Below are 17,062 nucleotides of genomic sequence, written 5' to 3' on the forward strand. Positions count from 1 at the left end.
TCGCTGAAATCACAAATGTTTCTGGAATTTCTGGATGTTTTCTTTTTATCCTGGTTATATTTATGTATGATACATGGCAAAGGATTAATGATCACGTTATTGTTTACTGTTAGTGACCAGTTCAGTAGTTTTCGGTAAACAGGGTTGTCATTACTGCTCCCTCCTCTTCCTTCTGTTTTCAATGAACAGGTGTATATTTTAGTGAAACAATGCAACGTTAAGACCTGCACGGACAAAACAAGAACAAGTGTGTACATTATGACTACAGTACGTCCCATGTGTATCCATATTTTCAGACATGTTAAGCTTTCATTTCCGCCATGCCAGGTTCACCGTGATTCAGGTGAAGAATGATCGAAACAGTTGGGTCAAGAAAGAGTTTGACTACTGACGACATATATTTAACGCCCTATTAAAGGGTTTTATTTTTTATTTTCTCTATGTACAATTCTTTTATCTTAGCAATATGCAAAGGATTTGTTTGACGCTTTGTTTTTTTAAGATGTTGTGTAAATGCTGCACTTTACACATGACCCGTGGAGGTAAACACAGCCGGACATCGTCGGCACGTTGCGTCCCTTTTGACGAGTTGTAATATATCTCAAAGAGGCCGACAGCATTAAGCCAAATGAGCTGACATCACGTGTCACCACGATACAGTCTGTCACTCTGAACTTAAATGTCGTAATCTCAGAATGTCGTATCAACGCTTAAACGTGGCGACTTTGTTGGCGCCTTGATAGACCAAAATCTGAAGACGCGTGGATTGAACCGCTGGAACGAGAACAGATGAGGTCTGTTCGTCTGTAGCAAGAGACGAGGCCGGTGCTTCTCTGAGGTGTTACTTTTCTCTCTGTGTTTGTTTATGGCTACTGTGCAACTTGAAACATTTTGGACAAATGTGTTTTAATGTTTTAGCCTTTTTTTTGTTAATGATGCTGTAATTATAAAACATCTGACTGGGGTTACCTTTAATATATGTCGTTGGTTTTGATCTTTGTGTTTCTGTGTGTTTCTTTGAGATCACAAGCTGGGCATGCACACATACTTAGTAACGTCGTACTTTCATAAAGTACTGTACTAAAGTTTGAGACACTTGTACTGTACTTGAGTATTTCCTATTAATAAAATATGATGCATTTTTGTAACAGTAGAAAAACAAACAAAGCTACAACTGTAAAACGCTACTGATAATAACCAAATAATATACTGTCTCATATATAGTGTGTTACACTCACTTTATTCTGCATTATAAGTACTTTTACTTGATACTTTAAGTATATTTTATGATATTTGTGTACTTGAAGCCACATTTTCAATGCATGACTTTAACTTGTAATGGAGTATTTTTATACTGCAGTATTGCCACTTTTAGGATCTGAATATCTCATATTTTAATACTTTCTCCATCACTGATACTGCACACACACATTAGAAAAGACAAGTTATTAACATTATAACAGCATTTATCATCATTTATTGGCATTATGAACATTTTTCATTACTTTAAACATTCACATGTTATACTCAAGCATTAATATCACTGTAATCAATACACAGATTGAGACTCGTACGTAGCTGAAGTAACAGTTAAAAACAGTCCTGATCTTGAATTTGTGGTTGAATCTCAAGCAGTAAATTGATTGAAAATACTAAAACATGTTATTGTAGTTCAGATTATATCTTTTTTTCTCACAAGTAGCAGTTCTTTTTGTGGGAAAAAAACACAATAAGACAAGTGAAGACTAATTACAGTTATATTTGCATATCTTTTCAGTGCACCTCCATTTAAATAAAAGCTGAGAGCTACTGTGGGAGTCTGAAAGCCTGATTAGACCTGTCAGGAAAAGAAAAGATCCAAAACATGGATAAAACTCATCAAGTCACCATGATGAATGAAATATTTTTGACGTTAGAAATTCAAGAGCCTGTTAGCTCCGAGGCACATGAGACAAAGACACAAATGTACAATATGTTATTCCTGGTTGCTCGGTTCCTTCTCCAGTTTCACAGCATTTACAAATAAACTGCTTGAGATTTAAGCAGATTTTTTTGACTTGTGGAGCACATCCTGAAACGCTCCTGCTGAGTTCAGATTGTCAAAACCACAGATTTGTAACTGCATTCAAATCAGGACATTCAAACATTCAAATAAGGAGCATACTTGTGTTTAACCACCTCAATGAAGAAGAGATGGTGCTCCCACTACTCCTTCAAAAGTCAAGTGACCTCCTGTCCTTTAAGATGTCAGTGAACAGCCAGTCATCCTCGTGTGGCAGTGTTGGTATGGGACGATGCTCAGGAATAAGAAGCGGGGCAGAGAATGACTGAGCAACACCCTCAAATGGTGTAAAGTTTTGGTTGTTCACCAGCATACAGGAGCTCTCCTCCTGCTGGTGCTGATATGTCTGCAGCTCAGAGGCGTCGCAGTGGAGGTTGACTGATGTTTGGAGCTGGTTGATGATGCCAGACGGCTTAAAATTGGTAATAATTGTCTCTGAAGTGTCTTCATTTTGTCTCAGGAAGTGGTTAGTGGTCAGTCCCTGATCTGCATGACAGCTGTATCCATAATCATATCTGCACTCACCTGCCTCACAGTGCAGATTCTCCACCTCAGCACTGGATTCCTGCCCAGCATCACCTTGACATGCACAGATACTTTCAAAATAGGCTTCCACATCCACACAGCCTCCTAGTTCCTTACTGCCGACACTGAAAAAATCCAAGATATCTGCCCACTGAGCCTCTGAGATGTCAGCGATGTTCCTCTGGACCTCTGTGCAGGTTGACATGTCTGTGAAGTCACAAGAGTCGAGAGACAACGGCGAGAGCTCTGGAGAGAAGACAGGGTACACGTCTACATTTTGGATGAGACCAGACTCCTGTTGAGCTGTTTGAGAGTCGTCTGAAAGGCTGTGTGCTGACTTCAATGAACTTTGATCATCATGACACTCAGTATGAAAGAGCTCTGCCTCATGGTGATTGTTTGAAGGGGAACTCATAGATGTGGCTTCAACCAGTTTGTGATTTCTACTCGCTTTTTTCTGTCCCCCTTTGCTGTGGTTGGAGGGCTGTGATCTGGGGTGTTGTTTCCAAAGATCTCCCGAGTCCAGCTCCCTCTTTTTACTGATTTCAGCCTCATGTGAGCCAGTAGAGACGTCAAGGTTAGAATTAGAGATGCCATCTGCAACTGTGTGACCGCTGCATTTATCAGGATCTTGTAGATAACCACCTCCAGAGGGGTTACCTGACCGGTCAGGTGTCTCAGGCTCCTGTGACGGCAGAGAGGTCACGTTTTTTTCCGGCTCCTTAAAATAAAGAGCAGATGCCAGCCGGTGGTTTGCTGCTTCTATGTCGGCAAACTTTCTGTCGAGAGAGACAACGAGGAGTAAGATGAAATATAGAACAACACTAGTTTCCAAAATGCTGCAAGGCAGTCATCCCCAGCTTTTTATTAACATGTGCAGCCTGAAAGGAATAGTTCAACATTTTGGGGAAATTATCTGTACATTAAAGGGGCATTATGTAGTTTTGGAGAAGAAATTAAAACTTTTAATATTTGCAACATTAATGAAGTGATAACGCAAAGTTAGAAATATTTATTTTTTCCATAACTGAATAAACAAGCTGTTCTCAGAGGAAAATAAGGTCCCCAGAACACTGTTTGAAGCTAGAAAGGTGGCAGGGTCCGCCAAATATAAACAAAGTAAAAATTGTGTTGTCCTTTAAGGTCAGTTTGTTTATTCAGTTTATTCAGTCATGAAAACAAAGAGAGTTTGTTTATGTAGTTTGTTTAGGCATTAAAAAAAAACAGCCAATGAAGATCTCATCTCCAAAACTACACAGTACACCTTTAAGTATAAAGATACAGCCAGTAGCTAGTTAGCTTAGCTTAGCTTACCACAAAGACTGTAAAGAGAGGGAAAAAGCTAGCCTGGTTCTGCCCAACTCTCGCACGTTTTTATGAGGAATTATATGTGGCGTTATTGTGACTTTTGAGCATCTCAGCTGGTTGCAGCCTCATGAGGACTACAGGTAGGCTAAGGCAGATTTTCTTACATTCGTACAGAGCCAAGATACTGTAGATGTTTGGTGGCGTGCCGATATTTCAACGGCCCTTTATTCCAATTTCCCTGTGGATTTTTTCCCCCACCTGTATCAAATGAAGACCCAGCCCTCTGATTGGCTCTGACCTTAACATCTTTTCTAACCCAAACCACCAAACCATAACCCGAACCAAGCCGCAAACACTAGCCAATCAGAGGGATACTGGGCTGGTGTTTTTGACGTTTTTGGGACTATTGGGGTTTTATAATAATTAGCCGTTTGACATGTTGGGAATCAACTTTCTTACGAACTGGTCCTTTAACAAAAACAACAGAAAGCATTTTTGAAAATTCTGGAGAGAAAAAACCACATAAACTTGTAACAGAAATATATTCATCTACATGTTTCATGTTAATATCAGCTGACATCAGTTTGATTGTGACGCTCCAACACACCTCTGAATCATGTTGTGCAGGAAGCGCCGGTGGTTGACCTGTCGTTTGGACGGTCGGTTCTTGCGAGGTTTCTGAAGTGTCCTCATCATGTGACCTGCTGCTGAAGTCACAAAGGTGTAGAGGTCACGACCCCACGGGACCCCTCGCTCCAACCCGGGCTCAAGAGTCACAGAGATGGATGGCCGCATGGCTGAAAGAGAGAGGGTTGGAGTTAAGAGATGAGAGAAATAAGAAAAATGAAAGGACATTGATTTGATTTTTATTTTTTGAATGATCTGTTTCTGTGCTCGTCTGATTTTAAAGAGACCGTCAAGCATTATTTGTGACTTGACAAATAATTTGCATGAACACTGGGAATGGACTTCAGTACAGTCGGAGACGTCTCCTGTGAAGGAGAGTCCAAATTACACTTAGTTGCGTAATCATAGATTTAGGACATTTTCATGAAGGAGGGTTAGGGTTATTTCCTTCAAAGCCATTGACCTCAATAACATTTATCATGCATTTTAAACATCAACAATACAACAGTGCTCTCTAAAACAGTTTTAAAAATGCTTTTATTTCTAAATGACACGGACAAAATAGATTTACTCAAGTACTTTACATTACTGCAGCGTTTTCCTACTTTAAACTTCACATTTCAAAGGTAAATAATGCACTAAATTAATTGTATTTCAAAACTATAGTTACTAGTTACTCTGCAGATAATGTTATTATACTGTAAACAAAAGCTATGTTGAGCTTATAGAATACACAATCTACAGTACAATATATACGTTAACATTGGCTTCACCTCAACAAGCTGCAACATAAAATGCTACTTAATGGCAAAACTACAGATATAATAATATAACACCAATAAGATAAGATAAGGCTTCACTGATCCGTCACCGTAGAAATTCATTAAAGCAACTCAAAAGTCATCAGCAGAGGGACAGACAGTGATTCAGTGATAGCTTAAAGGGGCAGTATGTAGTTTTTAAATTCAAACTGAGAATTTCAATGTTCACAATATTAATGAGGTAATAATACAACCTCTTTTCCATAACTGAATAAACAAGCTGTTCTCAAAAGGAAAATAAGGTCCCAGAACACTGTTTGAAGCTAGAAAGGTGGCAGGGTCCGCCACATATAAACAAAGTAAAACAGTATGAAATTGTGTTGTCCTTTAAGGTCAGTTTGTTTATTCAGTCATGAAAACAAAGAGAGTTTGTTTATTTAGTTTGTTTAGGCATAAAAGAATCAAGATCAATCAGAAGATCTTTCTCTCATGATAAAAATTCTTCCCCAAAACTACAGAGTGCACCTTTCAACAAAAAATAAATGAGACAAAAGAAGATAAAATAGAATAATAGAAAAATAAAGTAAAAATGTGAATAATACAGATATGACTAAGAAGGACAACTGCACGTGATAATTGCACCCATACTAACAGTAAAACACACATAGAGTGTAGCAATATATTAAAAAAGTATGAAAAACTATAAATATAATTGCACAGACACTGGATTGCACCAGATAGTTGCATAGTGTATAGTGTGTGTTGTTGTGTATATGTTGTACATATAAATATATACAGTGTAGGAGTCATTTTCTATATATATTTTAAGTACATTTGACTGCTAATACACAGGTATATTTGCTTAACATTTTAAATGCTGTCTTATTATCTTGTAGTATTGCTACTTTTATGAAAAGGTAAAGGGAAGGTCAAGTTTTTTACAGGCCTTTACAGAAAAGAGACAGACTAACATGAGCTTGAGATGCACTGTAAAGCTGTATGTTTACATTTGTATTTGATAACATTTGAGCAGAGCAGGCCTGTATTTTTTGATTTTTCGGATGTAGACAGGCTAAAAAACTTACACAGTGCACCTTTCAGTAAAAAAAGTATAAATATATATTTACCTTGTTCCTCCTCAGGCCGCTGTGTGTCTTCTTGAATCCTCCGCCAAACTGCAGTGAGGACTCAGTTTGACATATGCAGGCTGCTTCAGAGGGAGAGAGAGGTGTGGTACATGAATTGTTCCTGTATGTCTGTGTGTGTGTCTGCAGCAAATTAAGTCAAGTGACACAAGCGTTCAATGCAAATGCACAAATTCCCTTTTTCCCCCGGCAGGATGAATGAAACCCAACTTGACAAATTGATAAAGGGTGAGGAAGTGAGACACGATGAGAGGCTCTGAAAAGAAAGAGGCAATTATGTGAGAAGTCAACGGCTCGTGGAGGTGTGGGCACACGTCTCCATTGTTTGCAGCACTAAAGGCGGCTTGTTAAATACTGCCAGACACAAACGCACCAGTTGAGGCAGTTAACAAGCCCTTAATTGATCAGCTTAAACTCTGGCCCTCATTATCACATTCTCAGAGGGAAGAGCTAAGATGGTTGCTAGTGGCTTTAATTGACCTTTGCAATTCAATAGCTCACCTTCCAAATACAGAATTTTACATATCTATGGCAGCAGGTGGGTGAATAGAGGCTGTCCGTTTCACAAAGACTGAGAGGAAAATAAAAATCAAACAAGTTTTATGTGCATCTTTTTATTTTTGCTTCCACATCTTTACTTTGATGAGTCTGATGATTATTTTCACAAATCGCAAGTAATTGTTCAATAAATTGTCCAAAAAAAAGTGTAAAAGGCCCAAAAGTCACATCTTCAAATTGTCTCTTTTGTCCCACCAACGGTCCAAAACCCAGAGACTCTTCATTTACTGTCATAAATGACAAAGAAAAGCAGCAAATGCTCACATTTAAGATGTGTGACCAGCAAATGTCTAACATTTTTACTTGAAAAATGACTGAAACGATCAGTCGCCTAATCGTTGCAGCTCTAATTTGTTTGTTTTTTACATCCAGTGTCCCGTTGAGATACAAAGTCTTCTCCCGGGCTTTCTTTTAGTTAATGCTCTAATTGTTTTTGAGTTTCAACATGTGACGTAACCAACACAGAACAAAACATGCCATGAGATATTCATGTACATTGTCATTTCCAGTTTTTACATATTAAACAGTTAAATTACTTGTTCGGCATTTTATGACATGCAAATGATCCACTTTTTCCAATTTGTGTCTAAAATATATTTTCCTTAACCTTCAAAACACACAAGATCAGGGCCAGATTAAATGGACAGACTCCTCGAGCCAGACTGTATTATTCAGGGCCCCCCTAAAGGTACATTTTGATATTTGGTAAACAAAAAAAATTACTCAAATTACACATTATTATTATTATTATGCTCATTAACTCAATCACTTACCTCAGTTGGTTAGTCATGTACCTGTACAAGTATAGCTGATGTTGTGTGTGTTCAAAAATGAACCAAATAAATATGTAAACATTGAAATAAAGTTTTAGACTGGAGATTATTTTGAATTTTTTACATATCAAACATTAGAATATTTAAAAATGTATGATAAACATTATTTAAGGTAGGCAGTTGTTTTGTCCTCTGTCTGGGCCCTCTAGTGGCAATAAGGCCTTATGTGCCCAGAATGTCTATGTCAAGGATCCTACGCAAGACAGATCAACCTTTCCATCAAACAAATAACTGAAAATTATCAATGACGGATCAAACATTTTTTTTATTCTAAAGATCTGTTTGTTTTATTTGGATGAGATGAGAAATATCCAGTGTTATTGGTGCGACCGCCTGGATTAACATCAATGTCTTACAGCTTCTTAGTGGCTGCAAGCAGTATTTTTGTCGGGTATGTGTCTCTTCTTTGTATTTCCTCCTCGGTCTGACCTGTAAGTACATCACAGCACAGTTGTTTGTAATGAAATACCACATAATATCTTTCTGGTTGCATTTACATTTTCCCAGAATAGCTTTAGTTTGGTGCAACTCCAAGAAGCATGATTATAGTTTGCCTCCAGGTCACCAGAGAGCCTCCGACATGTTGTGTCTGCTGTGAGTGTTTGAAGAACTGAGTTACATTCAGCTGAACTCTGATCCCTGAGTAAGCAGTATTATGTTGTGTTACAAACATCTTGTAGCTCTGTTGAGCCTTGTATTCCTATAACACTCAGTAGTAACAACTTTATGGGCTTGTTTAATGATAAAATCCTATTTATTAGAGACCAAATCAACCACCTCCGGTTCAAGTTGACACTTTATCCCAATGCAACCAGTTGTCTTCTGTTTTTTACTCTAATAAACTGAAAAGTCGTCTTACTTATGTTCCTCAAAGCAAGGAAGCCTTTCTGCGGGAGTGGCCTCTATTTATAGTGATACCACATGTGCTTCTGACTGGAGAGCTGCACAGCTTACTTCCTGCTGTGGTCTCAATTTCAACACTTCAGCAAATGAGAAAAATCTGTGGTGAGTGACATTTACTGTTCTGCACACATTTCACGGGAAATGACTCAAGTGACAAGGTATAAGAGGCTCATCTCCACTGCTAATGGAGCTGCAGCCCTTTAATTCAGTATAATAACTTGACAGGATTTGTTTTTCACAGCTTCTCTACTGTCTTCTGTGGATCTTTGCTGTATGGGTCACTTCTTTAACATTCCTCACAGGTGGTGTTTTCTCAGATTCCTCTCAAGCGGGCTGATAAAGGTCTTATCACACATCCACAGAACTTTGACTTTGGTGAGAAGAAAACCTCCCTCGCTTGTAGATCCATCTCAGCTCCTCCTCGTCCAACAGAACCAATCAGGAAAGAGCTTGTGTCTTGTTGATTTTTGTAAATTAAAGGAGAGGGTGAGAAGAGCTTCACTGAAAGGTAGGTTTAAATACCTCCTGGGAAAAAGCCATATCTTACAGTAGAATGGTTCAGCATTTTCAATTTTGCTTTTTTCCTTTAACATCCTTTTGAAGTATCTAAAAGCCCCCCTCGTAATATAAATCAGTCATACCCAGTGTCTTTATAATAAATGAATTCAGCTGTAATCCTCTCTCTGCTCAGATTTATCACCATGAACCGGGCCTGGGCTGCGTTCAAGGCTCATCCATACATCAGTAACGTCCTGGGATACACAACGCTGTTCGCCTCTGCTGACCTCATACAGCAGAGTGTGCTGGGAGGGAAACACACATCAGGATCCACGTCTGAGGATCCAGCTGGCATCGACTGGTGTCAGACGGCCCGAGTGGCGACTGTCGGCTTTTGTTTCCATGCCAACTTCAACTACCACTGGCTCAGGTGGCTGGAGAGGATGCTGCCGGGAGGCGGAGTGAAGGCGGTGACAGGGAAAGTTGTGGTGGATCAGCTGATTGCAGCTCCACTCACCATCAGTGCCTTTTATATTGGTGAGTGTGTTACAAAAGCCTATTTGAATCATTTGTTGTGCTTATTTTTTTTTCTGTTTTGGTCTTTTATTGTAAGTGATTAAAGCTGGTGTCTGTTGTGGTGCTTTTATTATCTTAAACCCTATTTTTCCCAACAGGCCGAGCTTTTATTTCATATAATCCTTTAAATTCTGCACTCATATACTTATATAATTAGATAAAACACTTTGGTAGAACTTTATTTTATATGTCTACAGTTTCCTAAAAAGAAATGTGTAATATGTGGCCGGTTTCACAAAGACAGACTGAATATGGCTTAAATCAAACTAACAGTCAGCATCAGATAGAAAAAAGAGTCCCTATTAGTCCATACACTTAAAAAACTTTGGCAAGACTAATCAAACAAGAGTATTATTTGTTTTAAATTCTAAATTTTTCACTTTATTTATGCCATTTATTTTACTTGTATTGTTTTTTGTTTTTTTTTATTTACCCAGCTAGTGTAAGTTGTGTCTGTGTAAATGTAACATGTAAACTCTTTGAGTCATAAACCCGCTAATTCTGAGGATATGACATTGGTGTCCTAGACAGTGCTGATTTAGTCGCTGATTATCGGCAAAATGTTGATGTACTGAATGATAAATTGTATGTTTGCTTGTAGACAAATTTCACATTTTTGCATGTACAGCTGAAACTTTATAGAATTATGCATCCAGAACATGAAGTGTTGCATCTTACACATGTGACAAATCTAAATCTTTTAAATAAATGTGTTTCTTAATGATGGCGCCAACAAAGAAACAATAAAACATTTAAGAGCTGCGTCTACTTTTTAGGTTTAAGTTTACTAGAAAACAAAGATGACCCACTTGAAGACTGGAGACAGAAATTCTGGACATCTTACAAGGTACACATTCAGTCAAAGGCTGCTGCCCTTACTCTATAAGTATCAAATGTCTTGTGATAAATCTTCTTGTCTGTCTGTGTATGTATAACTCTACCCTCTGTTCCTCTCGTTAGGCTGGAGTGGTGTATTGGTCCACAATGCAGGTGAGATATTCTTATATTTATCCCATCATTGGTCAATTTCTGTCTGCACATCGGATTCACGTGTTATTTTCTTGTCATCTCTACCACCATCTCAGGCAGTGAACTTTGCCCTGGTCCCACCTGTGGCTCGGACAGTGTTTCTAGGAGGAATCGCACTGACGTTCACAATCTACCTGTGTCACCTCAGACAGCAGCAGGGCCACAAACCTGAATAAACTTAAGATCTTTGGCTTCATGATGCAAGGTTTTGGACTAAATGAGCTTTCTTTCTTTCCTTCTGCTTTTTTATTGATAGTTTTTTCATTCAAATGAATTACAAGGGACCCAACACTGATGTTCTACAGATACGTTGTGACGATGACTGTTTTATTAAGTGTTATATTTGTTTGCAACTCACAGTGACATCAGTTGAGGATGATTTAAGGGCAGAGTCATTACATTTACTGAGGAAACAAGGGAGGATCTCAAATAAGATTTACAAATTTAAATAATGCAACTCTGCATGAGTTTATTCCCGCTGATAACGGTGGCGTTACCTCTGTGACCGCAGAGAACAATGGTTCTGCCACACTGTGTGTCGTTGAATCATATACTGGAATAACTGTTGAAGTTGTCTTTTAATTAATAAAGGTAAAAAGGCTTTTTTTCGGTCTGTACATTTCATTCATTCATTCAGATTATATAATCATGTAAATAAATCCTTTTATCAAATACAAATGACAGTTGTGGGAAGAACAATCTATCTATTATTGACTAGACTGTTAATTCTTTGTACAATAAAATGTCATTTATTACAATAATTTATCAGGGACAGTGTGAAAACTATTGGGGCAGGGAGGGGGGCTGAATACTGAACAATACTTTTTAAAAAGAAAACCCTCCCCGCGGTTGTATTTTCTGTGGACACTCCCTGTGTTGTTGAATAGAAATGCAATACCCTCCCCCAAAATCTAGAAACAAACAAACATTTATGGTAAAATATAAAAGGTGAAAATACAGCCACTCTTAAAATAAAACGAAATGACCCTTTAAATCAGTAATAACGTGAGTGGCATGTGAACTATGGCTCGTCCTGGCTCTCTCTCTGTCTCTACCACTAGAGGCAGCCTCATGGGTCACCACATGTTTTGATTTTGGTCATAGCAGGAAGCGCTAACCCTTCAACCAATCAGAGACCCGAGATTTCAGCGCACAGCTTATCGCGAGACCTTGGCTCTTCCTTTTCCCTTTTCGCTCTGAGTCCAAGATGGTAGGTACCGCTAGTAGAAAACTTAAAATACGAAAGCCTGACTATCCACGGTCATCCTCTGAATTAAAGCATCCCGTATTTTTAATGGCAATCATAAGTAGCTCTCGACATCATTTACGTTGAAGTCCTGTCATGATTTCGTGTTATTTGACCATGTAAACCGTGTTAGCTTAACCTCTTTGCTCGCTCCGTACAGGCAGCCACATCACAACCTCATGTGGGTCAGAAACGAGCTTAGAAAGTGGCTAAAATGCGGAATATTATGTTAAAACAATAATACACGTTTCCTAAAAGTTATCGTGTGTCTAAATGTAGAACTCAGCCGTACGTAAAAGTGTAAGCTGGTTAGCTGTGTAGCTCATGTTAGCTGTGGAGTGTCAACGTGTGAACCGGCCTGTACTGTGACAATTGGAGCTGTTTAAGTTATCTTAAGATGCATAACCATTTAATTAATGCTTTAAATGCTGCTCATACTTATGGTTTGGCAGTGGTAGACTCAAATATAAGCTGTTCAGTGGAACCTGGATGTAATGGGTGTCATTGCTGTTATACAGGATGTTTAATGTCACATTTACATGTGATTGTTACTGCATGAATTTGTTGTATTAATGTTCTTCTGTGTACTTTTTAAGGGAGTCGACATCAGGCATAACAAGGACCGCAAGGTGCACAGGAAAGAACCAAAAAGCCAGGATATCTATCTGAGGCTCCTGGTCAAGGTATTTAAAGTCACATTTAATGCTAGATTTATTGGAAATATATCAGCAGTAGCACGGTTATTCCTCTAAGCCTTGAACGTTCAAATCTGTTGATGATATGCATGTTTTTACCACTACATAGTCTCATCCTGTATAAAGTTACTAACCACCCTGTTTGGTTCTTACAGTTGTACAGGTTCCTGGCCCGTCGCTCCAATGCTCCCTTCAACAAGGTCGTCCTGAGGAGGCTCTTCATGAGCAGAACCAACAGGCCCCCCATCTCCATCTCCCGTCTGGTGAGTCTCTATCCTCTCATCCTGCCCAACACTAATGAATTTTTGCTCTTAGATATGTGTACTGTCTTAGCCAGCATGTCGCTTTTTTAAAGTGGAACACATTTTTGACAAAGTGCATTTATGTCAGTGCCTGTATCATTTGGCGGTGTAAGTTTTTGACTGACTGTAGGGGTTGCACCAGTTCGATCCACTAGATCTGATTAGACTAGATTAAATACAGTGTCTGTCAAGATTTCTAAAATTCCACCATCGGTTTCATTCACTCAGTCACAGTGGGCAGATGTTTTCAGTGCCACAGCATCCTTGGCCTCGTGTGACCTTACATAAAGATGATGCTATGAGTTGTGTGCACTGAGGTGTACAGAATTTGAAATCAGGGGAGGTCGGTGGTATCATTAATAGATGGTATCTGTAGGTATCCTGATTTAAGGTGTGGGTAGTTAGATCATTGTAACTGCTGCATCTCTGGTTGTTTTTCATTAGGCTTTTCTGCTTCCCAGTGGCCCTGAATTTTGTGATGTGGTGGGATTAGGTTAACAAATGTTTATTTGTTTTATTAAGTAGGAAAGAAGTAAGGAAATGCTATTGTAGGCATCATGTTATCCACTTGGACCACAAAGTTAATCAAAATATTATTGAAATTGCAATATGGGCATGTGTAAGATCCAAGTCATAGGTGTAATTTTTTTGTTAAAGGTAAAATATTATAAAACAGCGTTATGACGTACCACAGAGATGCCCTATCTTACAGATCTTGTCCTCCAGATGTGACCCCAACAACTGTCACATTATGATTCAATGAAAAAATTACATACCACTAATCGTGAATAAAATAACAATCCTAATCTGTCTACTCTTTTTTTTTTTTGTTTTTTTTTTGTATCATATTGTGCAGCCCTATTCATGTTATCCAGCCAATAGCGGCACTGAACTTGCATCATATTGACCAATTACCAACCAGACCTTGTAATAATACCAGTTTAATGTTGATTATGTATGACCCTTTTAAGTTGTTCAGACATGTGATTGTGTGTGCTGAATTTCTCACTTTGCTTCCATTGCAACCAGATCCGTAAGATGAAGATGCCCGGCCGTGAGAACAGAACTGCTGTTGTTGTGGGAACAGTCACTGATGATGTCAGGATTCAGGATCTTCCCAAACTGAAGGTAACCTGCCTCCTTTTTTTGAACGGCAGACTTCACCTGTTGGCGTTTCCCTTAAAGCTATACTTCAGTCCATAAAGGATTCTCTCGTAACACTGTTGTTGGCATTCTCTGAGATGGTCCTCATCTTCTGTTTATCCCACAGATCTGCGCTCTGAGAGTTACCGATGGTGCCCGCCACAGGATCCTGAAGGCAGGTGGTCAGGTGATGACCTTTGACCAGCTGGCTTTGGCTGCTCCTAAAGGACAGGGCACCGTGCTGCTGTCAGGTAACCAAACATGTAGATTTATATTCAAATTATATTGTGACAGGATTGTAGTAGATAAAGTAGTTGTTCCATTGGTACTAATTTCAAATGTGGTCCTTTTTAACAGTCTACTCAGTATAACTGTATATAATGTCATTAGGAATACCCATGTTAAATTATACTTTGGGTACTTCAAGGCCATAAGATTGGTGTCTGCAGGGATGAGCGATGAATAGTTGTTTGAGAACTGTTTGTAGTCATCATACTTTTTGTAATTTCACATTGGCAGGTTTTAGTTGCTTTAACAAGGCTTTTGATTATGCTACCGCATGGTAATGCACACCACACTACTGCTCTCATGTTGCGGAGTGATGTAGATTTTTGCTCTTGTGAGGGAATTTGGTCTGTTATGCCGTAGATAAGAATACTGTTTGAGTGAGGAAAGCAGGTTTTGATGTGTAGTCTGGCCTGGTTGACAATTAAATAGTAGATATTCAAATGTCTCTGTCATCATGTGTAAGTTTTGCTGACCTCACTTTGTTTCTATTTGTCGAGTGCTAATTTGTCAGGGTGAGACCCAAATGTGTCTCTGGTAATGCTTTGTGTGACAGAGTTCTATTTAAAGATTAAAAATATTACCTGATGCCGACTATCGGCATCAAGTGTTTGAGTTTTGTGAAGAAATCATGTTGTGATGGTTTTTAGTGAATCAATCCCCCATCAATGTGAGGAATTGGTGTCCGGTATCTGCTGTATCAGGCCGTTATCTTTGAACCATTGTATTGTCAACTATCAGTACAATGGTTCAGTTATATTCTGTACTGTACAGTCTGCTCATCCATATGGTTATTTCATGAGGCCAAAAACAAAGAAGTGGTTAAATTGCAATTTATTACACGTTTAAAAAAAAAACCAGTAAATCAAGAATCACAAAAGAAAGTACATGTTTAACTATTACTTTTCTCTCAACTATTATTTTAAAATTACTTCATCAGATCTGTAATTAAAGGAAATATTGTCAGTCACCTAGCCACTCTTAGGTATTTATAAAGTGTCATTTGAACCAAAATACAACTCTTGGATTAATTTTTAATCTCTGCCACAAGCAGGTACAAATGTGCATATTGTTTTTTTTTTTAAATGTGAAATATTGGCATTAAATATATGATTGAAAATTGTTTTTGAGATGCTATAACATTTGGCACTGCTTTTAACCTGTAACATTTTTTTCCCCCCCCTCCAGGACCCCGCAAAGGCCGACAGGTGTACAGGCACTTCGGAAAAGCCCCTGGAACTCCTCACAGCCACACCAAGTATGTAAACAGTTGACGTGTAAAACTATAATCTTTTATCAATATTTTGGGCTACTAAATTGCCTGGAAATTACAGTAGAAAGGTGTGTTTGTCTTCACATTCAGCATTTACTGACTGTAGTTTCTGCCACATGCACGCTATCGTGCATTGTCTGCGTTTCCCTCCATCTTGCACAGTCGTCATTTTTCCCCTCCATTTCTTGACCTTTATCTCCTCTTTACCTTTTTCCTTTTGTCTCCCTTGTGAAGGAAAATAGATGTTTAGTTGCCAGGTTTGTCTGGTCAATGCGATCATTTACAGCATTTGGTTGGCTGACATGTCCGTAATAGGTAGTAGCCAAATGCATTGTTCAAGTGTACCAGGAATGTGGCCCTGTTAGTCCGATTGTTGGGAAAAACCCTGTTGCCAGGATCTTTTGTTAAATTCTGGCACTTCACCAAAACAAATTTATCTTTATTATAAGTGTTGCTCTTAGTTTATTGAGCGCTGTCATACATGGTTACAGTGTGGTGTGCCGATGTAGATAGATTTATGAGCAGATAATGGGTCTTCTCATAGCAGACGCTTTAATTATCCCTGTAGGAAAAGTACAGGTGTTACATTTAACATTAATGATGACTGTAAGCTGTGACAGTGACCCAGAAAGCACAATACCAGTGCCTTGAGATTTAAGCAGCTTAATGGATGTCAGCCAATGATTTGATCATTTCCAACTGTGCTTTTCCTACTCTTACATGTCATATCTTGTGTTAAAGTAAATAAACTCCACAGCCATCCTTCTTTTTAATGACGATCATGATTTCAAGAGGATCCAAACACCATTGTCAATTGTTTCAGTCAAACTCTTCATTATATCATAGTAAAGAAACTCCTCACATTTGTTAGAGGAAAGAGTTGTTGCGTCAGAGCTTTGAAAACAAGAAACTCACTGCTATTAAGCTACAATTGTATGAGCAATTTACAAACAATGTGTTGTCAGAACATAAACACTGGATGAGTAATTGTCACTCAAGTTGTTGTTTATAACAATGACCAATTTTGGTAATGAGGGCTCAGGTAGAGAGAATGACTAAAGCTTCAAGTATTTGTCTACAGTTATGTGAATGTTTGTGGTGTCATCATCTTATACTAAATTACTCTTTCTCTTCTAGGCCCTACATCCGCTCCAAGGGCAGGAAGTTCGAGAGGGCTCGTGGTCGCAGAGCCAGCCGTGGCTACAAGAACTAGTGTCTGTTTTGTTTTCCATACAATCTGATACGAATAAAAGATCGACTGTACAAAATGAGTTGTTTTTGTGTTTTTTTTTA

General features: G+C 38.6%; 2 protein-coding genes across 2 annotated transcripts; both read left to right on the forward strand.

Moving 5' to 3' along the window:
- The first annotated feature begins 9,101 nt into the window (after window positions 1-9,101).
- LOC141012566 (mpv17-like protein) lies at window positions 9,102-11,144 on the forward strand. Its single transcript, XM_073486073.1, has 5 exons — window positions 9,102-9,230; window positions 9,414-9,757; window positions 10,573-10,643; window positions 10,757-10,786; window positions 10,882-11,144. The coding sequence occupies exons 2-5, from the start codon at window positions 9,424-9,426 to the stop codon at window positions 10,999-11,001; spliced, it is 555 nt and encodes a 184-aa protein (XP_073342174.1). The 5' UTR covers window positions 9,102-9,230; window positions 9,414-9,423; the 3' UTR covers window positions 11,002-11,144.
- Window positions 11,145-11,950: 806 nt separating this feature from the next.
- On the forward strand, window positions 11,951-17,040 carry rpl18 (ribosomal protein L18). The gene is made up of 7 exons (XM_073485336.1): window positions 11,951-12,035; window positions 12,668-12,754; window positions 12,922-13,029; window positions 14,098-14,196; window positions 14,339-14,462; window positions 15,685-15,754; window positions 16,907-17,040. The coding sequence occupies exons 1-7, from the start codon at window positions 12,033-12,035 to the stop codon at window positions 16,980-16,982; spliced, it is 567 nt and encodes a 188-aa protein (XP_073341437.1). The 5' UTR covers window positions 11,951-12,032; the 3' UTR covers window positions 16,983-17,040.
- Window positions 17,041-17,062: the final 22 nt, after the last annotated feature.

The sequence above is a fragment of the Pagrus major genome, chromosome 17 (genome assembly GCF_040436345.1).
Source record: "Pagrus major chromosome 17, Pma_NU_1.0".
NCBI lineage: Eukaryota > Metazoa > Chordata > Actinopteri > Spariformes > Sparidae > Pagrus > Pagrus major.